The following is a 9,405-nucleotide window of genomic DNA, read 5'->3' as shown; positions in this document are numbered from 1 at the left end:
TGTCTTTTTATTTCGTGTCTGTACCATGTTCGTGGTTAGACTGGCAAATCATTGATTCATGCATGGGGTGCATGCTCAGAGACCATGCACGGGCCCCTCGCCATGCCTGTTTGACGTCAGAATTTAGGAGGGGCGCCTTCTGAAGGTTGCTGTTCGCGGTGCTGAATCCTGTCGCGACTGCAGGAGTGAAGTGGCGGACCCGAGACATTGCTCCGCAAATCGCCTACTTTAATTCGCTGTTATCTCATCCGGCGATTTTCGACCATCTTTTATCGAGAACTGACAGTATGATGTTTTAGCAAAGGTGTGCAATGGATTAGTAAAGAGTAGCCTAATGGATTCGCCGTGTTCCATCTTCGCTGTGTTGTGTCTTTGCCAGTCTCTTTCAACTACCTTCGCTGACAGCAAATATGGTAAGTCGAGAGTCGTGGTCAATATGTGACCATTTTGTATTAAAGTATAAAAAATATATATACTTACCTGTCCAGGTGTTGCGATGCGAAAGATGGGCTTTTGGGCGGGCATATGGTCCACGGAATGTATAGTTTATGGAAAAACACAAAAGTAAAATAGACACAAAAAAAACTAGCGTTTAGGTATTCTCAGTAATACTAACCAGGGGAAATGGAAGATCAAAACAGGGCAGGCTAATTGACAGGGTTCAACTTCAGGACAGAAACTTAGTGTGTCCCAGGTTGACGTTAATGATTAAAACAATCAACTACGGTATAATATTCTAATATTCGTTTTAACCATGTTTTTATTAAGCTATACAGTATTTGTAGACACGTATATAATTAATTAATTTAGAAATCCTTAAATAGATGCACCAATCCCAGATTGCCCCTTTTAAAATGAGAACTATGTGTGGCCCATGAGTTGATTGGTGTCCTATTCTTAAAACACACTTACTACCTGATATCTACTATGTAACTTGTAAGCATTTTTTTAAATGTCCTTTCTCCAGATAGATATTTCCTTCTTGGCATGGTAGTAATCTCTAAAGGATAGCACTTAATTTAATTTGGTCTTGGCAGGGAAGTCTGCCATTATACAGGTATTTTGATTTGGTTTTCCCTGCCTTGCCCCAGTTTAACATGGCGTGTAACATTCAGAAGCCTTTGTGGATAAATGGTCCCTTTTGTTGAGGTTGCCTTGCAGTGCATAGAAGGTATGGTTATTACCAGGTGGCTTAGAGGTGAATGTTTCTGTTGCCCCTGTCAGAATGATAAGCAAAAGGATGCTGTCATCTCACTGATCCTGAATCAGTGTGTGTAGTGTCTGTGTGGGAGTGGTGGCCTGCAGTTTCATTCTCTCTCTGAACCAGGATCTGATCATGGAGTCAGTTGCCGTATGTACGTTTGGATTGTGACAATGTATTATTATTATTTTACGTCACTCTGTTTCTTAGTAGGCCTCTCAATAGAACTGCAGGCCTATATGTCTGTCCTGTCTAACTCCCTCGGACTGTTGGTCTTTCACCTTGTCTCGATCTGTGCCAGTCTAACATCAAGTTCCCACAATGCTCTCGGTGAAACTAACTGGAAAAATAATTTTGTGAAATGAATAGGGAGAAGAATGGTACAGCATTCAAGAGAACTGATCAAAATGTTTTTTTATTTTTGTTTTTTAGCTTTGGAGCCACTGTTGACCGTCTGCATCCCACATGGCACCTTATGCCCTAGTGTGCACTACTTTTGATCAGAGCCCTATTGGCCCGGTACAAAGTAGTGCATTACGGGAAAAGGGTGCCATTTGGAACTCTGTCTCTGTTAATCCTGAATGAGTCAGCCGTGTTCCCACAGAGAATTCTGACACAATCATTGGAGAATCCCTCTCATTGTTCAAATTCATGCTTGTTTTTTTGTGTGATTTTTAAAATTGATTTTACATTTGATTTTGTACATATTTCTGGGGTTGGCCTCCATCATCAGTGTCTGGACTGCCTAAGTGTTTGAGACAGTTATTGTTTTTAATGAGTCCCAGTGTGCCTTGCACTGTTGCCGGGAAGCGCACTGATTGGTTTCGTAGAGCGTATACCATTCCCAGTTGGACTTGTGTTGTGTAGCTTACTGCGGATCTGAGTGGGTGTACTGTGTCATCTGTATGTGTGTAATGACACCAAATAGCACATGGGAGCTCTGGAAAAAAAGGAGATGGTGGTAGAGAGGTGATATCTGAGCAGCTATAAATATCAGTTACTTGAAGAGCTAAACAAAGGCTTGGAGTGGAATTAATAACCACAGATTCAGGATCAGAGTATAGAGGCTGTTTGATGACAGAGCTGAGGGTGTTGTCATTTGATTTCTGGCAATGGGGATATTTAGAGTGTGTCCCAAATGGCACCCTATTCCCTGCATAGTGCACTCCCTTTTTCTTTTTTTCTTTTTTATTGAATAAATATTTTCCTGTATTTTTTTTACTTTATTAAAGAGGATTACAGTGGAGAGAGGTCGTGTCAAAGGTGTGAATCCAGCCTGCTGCCCTATGCCCGCACTGGGCCCTGGTCAAGGTAGTGTACAACATAGGGAATAGGGTGCCATTTGGGACATAGAGAAACCATTAAGCATGTATCTCATCAGACTACCTGGAAAGAGGGAATGGTTTAGTTTAGGGAAACAGGCACTTTGCATCTCACACAAGCATGACTAGAAGGTAATTACATCAAGGCAGGGTTTTTTTCTTCCATTTCCTAATAATTGGTCCCACAGTTGATTTATTCAAACCAAGCTGCTTACTTATTGCAGATTCAGTCTTCCCAGCCTGGTGCAGGTCTACAATTTTGTTTCTGGTGTCCTTTGACAGCTCTTTGGTCTTGGCCATAGTGGAGTTTGGAGTGTGACTGTTTGAGGTTGTGGACAGGTGTGTTTTATACTGATAACAAGTTCAAACAGGTGCCATTAATACAGGTAACGAGTGGAGGACAGAGGAGCCTCTGAAAGAAGAAGTTACAGGTATGTGAGAGCCAGAAATCTTGCTTGTTTGTAGGTGACCAAATACTTATTTTTAAGTGGGAGAACTTGCACAATTGGTGGCTGACTAAATACTTTTTTGCCCCACTGTATATCCACAGTAAAACGAGTCCAATATCAACAACCTGAAAGGCCGCTCAGCAGGGAAGAAGCCAATGCTCCTAAACGCCATTAAAAAAAGCCAGACTACGGTTTGCAACTACCGATGGGGATAAAGATTGTACTTCATTGAGAAATGTCCTCTGGTCTGATGAAACAAAAATATAACTGTGGCCATATTGACCATCGTTATGTTTGAAGGAAAAATGGGGAGGCTTGCAAGCCGAAGAACACCATCCCAACCGTGAAGCATGGAGGTGGCAGCATCATGTTATGGGGGTGCTTTGCTGCAGGAGGGACTGGTGCACTTCACAAAATAGATGGCATCATGAGGAACAAAAATTATGTGGATATATTGAAGCAACATCTCAAGATATCAGTCAGGAAGTTAAAGCTTGGTCACAAATGGGTCTTCCAAATGGACAATGACCCCAAGCATACTTCCAAAGTTGTGGCAAAATGGCGTAAGGACAACAAAGTCAAGGTATTGGAGTGGCCATCACAAAACCCTGAGCTCAATCCTATGGAAGATTTGTGGGCAGAACTGAAAAAGAGTGTGCTAGCAAGGAGGCCTACAAACATGACTCAGTTACACCAGTTCTGTCAGGGTGAATGGGGCCAAAATTCACCCAACTTGTTGTGGGAAGTTTGTGGAAGGCTACCTGAAACGTTTAACCCAAGTTAAGCAATTTAAAGGCAATTCTACCAAATGCTAATTGAGTGAATGTAAACTTCTGACCCACTGGAAATGTGATGAAGTAAAAGCTGAAATTAAATCATTCTCTACTATTATTCTGACATTTCACATTCTTAAAATAAAGTAGTGATCCTAACTGACTGAAGACAGGGGATTTTTACTATGATTAAATGTCAGGAATTGTGTAAAACTGAGTTTAAATGTATTTGGCTAAGGTGTATTTAAACTTCTGACTTCAACTGTATGTAATGTTTTTTTATACATCTCCCGTTTGGCATGTCTCTTGTGATGCAGTTCACAGCAGCAATGACGGATGTGTTGATTCGACAACTGCGTCAGAATTTTGAACGACTTCCCCAACTTTGAACCTAAATCCAATGATGTGGTGCCATTTTTGTTTGTTTGTTTATTTCACATTGAAATCACATTAGTTGACTACTCTACCAAATGTAAATCAAAACCAGACGTTGAACTGATGTCTGAGCCCAGTGGGTAGCTACGCGTGTCTTCAAAGCCTGCGGTTTCTCTACTCAATGTGCTCTGCTCTTGTCAACCTTATCTTCTAATAGATCCTGTCAACTTTTGCTTTGATTCATTGGTTTCGCTCTCTCCCCACTAGCAATGGGCATCTGGCATCCCACAGATCTATTCAGTGAGTTGCGATGTTCAATGGCAGTGCGTATAAATCATCCCAGTGGATAGAGTGTTTATTTTCAGGTGGCCTGTATAAATCAAATCAAATATTATTTGTCACATGTGCCAAAATACAACAGGTGTAGACCTTGCAGTAAAATTCTTACATACAAGCCCATAACCAACATTGCAGTTTTAAGAAAATACCTTAAAAAGGTAAGAGATAAAAGTAACAAATAATTAAGAGCAGCAGTAAAATAACAATAGCAAGGTTATATTCAGGGGGTACCGGTACAGAGTCATTGTGTCGAGGTAATTGAGGTAATATGTACATGTAGGTAGAGTTTTTAAGTGACTATGCATAGATAACTGAGTAGCAGTGTAGAATAGAGGGGGAGGGCAATGCAAAAAGTCTGGGTAGCCATTTGATTAGATGTTCAGGAGTCTTATGGCTTGGGGGTAAAAGCTGTTGTCCATGGTAGTTTGTTGAGGTAGTATGTACATGAATGTATAGTTAAAGTGACTATGCATATATGATAAACAGAGAGTAGCAGCAGCGTAAAAGAGGGGTTGGGGTCCATGGCTTCTGTTTGGGTTATGTACATACAGTCACTGTGGGGATGACGTCACCGATGCACTTATTGATGAAGCCAGTGACTGATGTGATGCACTCCTCAATGCTATCGGAAGAATCCCAGAACATATTCCAGTCTTGTGCTAGCAAAACAGTCCTGTGGTTTAGCATCTGCTTCATCTGACCACTTTTTTTATAGACAGTCACTGGTGCTTCCTGCTATAATTTTTGCTTGGTGTAAAGGTGGTCTAGAGTTTTTTTATTACAATTTTATTCCCCCCTGTGTTTGCACATTTAACATGCTGATAGAAATGAGGTAAAACTGATTTAAGTATCCCTGCATCTAAGTCCCCAGCCACTATGAGCTCTGCCTCTGGATGAGCGTTTTCGGGTTTGCTTTTGGCTGTATACAGTTCATTGAGTGCGGTCTTAGTGCCAGCATCGGTCTGTGGTGGTATGTAGACCGCTACGAGAAATACAGATGAACTCTCGAGGTAGATAGTGGGGTCTACAGCTTATCATGAGATACACTACCTCAGGTGAGCAAAACCTTGAGACTTCCTTAGATATTGTGCACCAGCTGTTGTTTACAAATAAACATAGGCCATCCCGTGTCTTACCACAGGCTGCTGTTCTATCTTGCCGATAGAGTATATAACCTGCCAGCTGTATGTTATTAATGTCATTGTCCAGCCACAACTCGGTGAAACATAAGATATTCACATTTTGAATGTCCCGTTGGTAGGATATACGTGCTTTTAGTTCGTCCCATTTATTTCCCAGCGATGAACGTTAGCTAACAGTACAGATGGCAAAGGAAGAATAGCCACTCATCGCCTGATCCTCACAAGGCACCCCGATCTCCTTCCGCAAAATCTGTTTCTTTCTCATACGAATGACGAGGAGGAGGGCCTGCTCGGGTGTTTGGAGTATATCCTTCCTGTCCGACTCGTAAAAATAAATGATAATAATATTTGTCCATTTCGAGGTGAGTAATCACAGTTCTGATGTCCAGAAGCTCTTTTCGGCCATAAGAGACGGTAGCAGCAACATTATGTACAAAATAAGTTACAAACAATGCGAAAAAACAAACAATATAGCACGGGAGGTTAAGAGCCAATGAAACGCAAGCAAACTATCTTGTGCTCTATGGTGAAATTATGATCACTGAGCAGTTGGTCTGCGATTTGCAAAGTCTGTTTTCATAGATTCATAATCCCGACAGCTGCCGCGTTTAATTGGAGTGTAATTGATCTAACATCATGTTCACATTTTCAGCTCACATCTGTTCCCCAGTGAAATAAATGGCTATTGATTCCAACTAACAAGGAATATTATGATAAACTTCTCTCAGCTGTACCAAACCAGGATACAGCTGTTGTAGCATTCAATTTTTTCAATACCTCACATGAATTATGACGCAGTATAATCCAATGTTTATTTGGAAATGGACGCAATGGAAGTCCTGCTTAATATACTTTTCTATTGCCGTGAGTCATAAATGGGCAAATGGGATTCTGAGTTTGCACTAAACCCAAAGTTCAGCCTTTTGAGGTGTAATACATTAGTATTGCATTGCAGTAAAACATCCTAAAGCAGGCTTTATTCAGAGCTTTTGTACACTGCCACGGATGGTGGGATGGCAGATCAAGCGGAGCCACTGCCATAAAACAAACCAGATGCTCTGAAGACTATATTGACATTGAGTGGTTATTGAGATGGGTAGAGAGAGAAAAGTAGCTGTGCTGCGCTGTACGTGTTTCCAGGCAGGTTTGTGCGTCTGTTTCCAGGAGGGGAGATCTGTCTTTAGGAGATATTCGGCTGGCTGCTTACACTCTGTTCTGAGTGTTCCCAGTGAGCATCCAGAACACACTTTAGGTCAAGGCTAAGTTCTTCCCTTTAGGAGTAGACGGAGACACTAAAGGTGGAGACGAACTGGGTTGTATTTATTAAGGCAAACAATAGCAAAATGCTTTGTAACGGAAACCCAAAACGAGTTTGTTATTGGACAAGTTCAGGTAGCTTCAAGTTCCTTAGTGTCCACATCGCCAACAAACTATCATGGTCCAAACACACCGAGACAGTCGTGAAGAGGGCACGACAACGCCTATTCCCTCCTCAGGAAATTGAAAAGATTTGGCATGGGCCCTCAGATCCTCAAAAAGTTCTACAGCTGCACCATTGAGAGTATCTTGACTGGTTGCATCACTGCTTGGTATGGCAACTGCTCGGCCTCCGACCGCAAGGCACTACAGAGGCTAGTGCGTACAGCCCAGTACATCATGGGGGCCAAGCTTCCTGCCATCCAGGACCTCTATACCAGGTGGTGTCAGAGGAAGGCCCTAAAAATTGTCAAAGACTCCAGCCACCCAAGTCATAGACTGTTCTCTCTGCTACCGCATGGCAAATGGTACCGGAGTGCCAAGGCTAGGTCCAAGAGGCTTCTAAACAGCTTCTACCCCAAGCCATAAGACTGCTGAACAGCTAATCAAATGGCTACCCAGACTATTTGCATTGACTCTGCCCCCCGTTTTTAACGCTGCTGATACTCACTGTTATTTAGCTATACATAGTCACTTTACTCCTACCTACATGTATATTACCTCAATTACCTTGACTAACCTGTACCCCTGCACATTGACTCGGTACCGGAACCCTCTGTATATAGCCTCGTTATTATTGTATTGTTACTTTACATTTTTAATTTTGTAACATATTTATTTAACTCTTATTTTTCACAACTGCATTGTTGGTTAAGGGATTGTAAGTAAGCATTTCACGGTAAGATCTACACCTGTTGTATTTGGCGCATGTAACACATTTGATTTGATTTGTTCATCCCTGTTTCAGTCCTGTTTCTTCCGTTTTGCGCCAAATCAGTACAACCCAGATGGCAGTCTTGCCCTCTAAAGCACACCAGGCTCAAAACAGATGTGTTCTCGAAGGAATCTACATACTTTCAGGAAAGTTGTCAGGAGCTCTTAGAACATAGACAATGAGAGAACCAAATCAAATAAATCCAGGAACACATCTATGCCTGGAATGGTAAAGTATCACTTAATACTGTAAGAAATATCTGCCTTCTTTATGGTAGCCTACCTTTGGGAATATTTGGGATGTACTATCTAGATTAACACACATAATTGTGATGGTGTGTCCCCCAAGTGGCACACTATTCCTTATGTAGTGCACTACATTTGACTAGAGCCTTGTCAAAAGTAGTGCATTAAATAGGGAAGAGGTTGCCATTTGGGATGCACACAGAGCAATTTCTCAGGTATGTCAGTATCATTCCTCCTATCTTGCCTCTGGGGGACTGTGTACTGGAATTAAGTGTAAATTAGAGAGAGCTGATAAAGGAGGTCCTTTACAAGGTCAGTCCAGTACGGCAGTGTCAAGGTGTATAATGAGTACACTAACGCAATAATGTGTATTCAGGACACTGTCATCCCGGTGTGGTGGCCGGACAGAGGAATTCATCTCAGCAATCCCAGGCCTGATTAAATGCAATAATGGGCTTGCTAGCACTATTGATTAACACTCTGGGCTATTTCAGTACACTCTGGAGAAACAAAATAACTTCCTGCCACATAAAGCTGGTGTGCCAGACAGGATTCTAAGACCCAGTATTCAGCTTTTAATAAGACTTGTGTGGTTTAGTTCATAAGCACCAGTCATATGCCATGCAAAGCGACTTACACTAGTGCATGCATACATTTTCACATAGCTGGCCCCAGCTGGAATCAAATCTACTATCCTATCCTGGTGTTGCAAGTGCCAGGCCACACATACTGGCCACACTGAGAAAAAGGGTTCCAAAGGGTTATTGGGCTGTCCCCACAGGAGAACCCTTTTTGGTTCCAGGTAGAAACCATTTTAGTTCCAGGTAGAAACCATTTTGGTTCCAGGTAGAAACCATTTTGGTTCCAGGTAGAACCAGTAGAAACCATTTTGGTTCCAGGTAGAAACCATTTTGGTTCCAGGTAGAAACCATTTTGGTTCCAGGTAGAAACCATTTTGGTTCCAGGTAGAAACCATTTTGGTTCCAGGTAGAAACCATTTTGGTTCCAGGTAGAAACCATTTTGGTTCCAGGTAGAAACCATTTTGGTTCCAGGTAGAAACCATTTTGGTTCCAGGTAGAAACCATTTTGGTTCCAGGTAGAAACCATTTTGGTTCCAGGTAGAAACCATTTTGGTTCCAGGTACACTGTAAAAGATGACTTTGGATCAACCTAAAAAAAATACTTAAACTGGTTACAAGTAAATACGTTTTTTTTTTTCAATTGAAACCAAATATGATTCAGTGCTAACTGTTATATTATTTGATTATTAACAAAGCAATATTTCAAGTTGCAACCTATTTCTTTCAACTTATCATTTTTGGTTAAACCTAGTAAATAACATTTTCATCTTCTTTCATGTATAATTT

General features: G+C 41.5%; 1 protein-coding gene across 1 annotated transcript in view; it reads left to right on the top strand.

The window, feature by feature from the left end:
- The first annotated feature begins 143 nt into the window (after positions 1–143).
- Positions 144–9,405, top strand: part of ptprn2 (protein tyrosine phosphatase receptor type N2) — a 289,171-nt gene continuing 279,909 nt past the window's right edge. Inside the window, 1 exon segment of the mRNA XM_046356247.1 lies at positions 144–413. Coding sequence (XP_046212203.1) covers positions 335–413 — 79 coding nt within the window. The 5' untranslated portion in view covers positions 144–334.

This window comes from Oncorhynchus gorbuscha, linkage group LG07, assembly GCF_021184085.1.
Source record: "Oncorhynchus gorbuscha isolate QuinsamMale2020 ecotype Even-year linkage group LG07, OgorEven_v1.0, whole genome shotgun sequence".
Taxonomy (NCBI): domain Eukaryota; kingdom Metazoa; phylum Chordata; class Actinopteri; order Salmoniformes; family Salmonidae; genus Oncorhynchus; species Oncorhynchus gorbuscha.
Note: the sequence above shows the minus strand (reverse complement) of the source record. Positions and strands in the feature narration are given on the sequence as shown.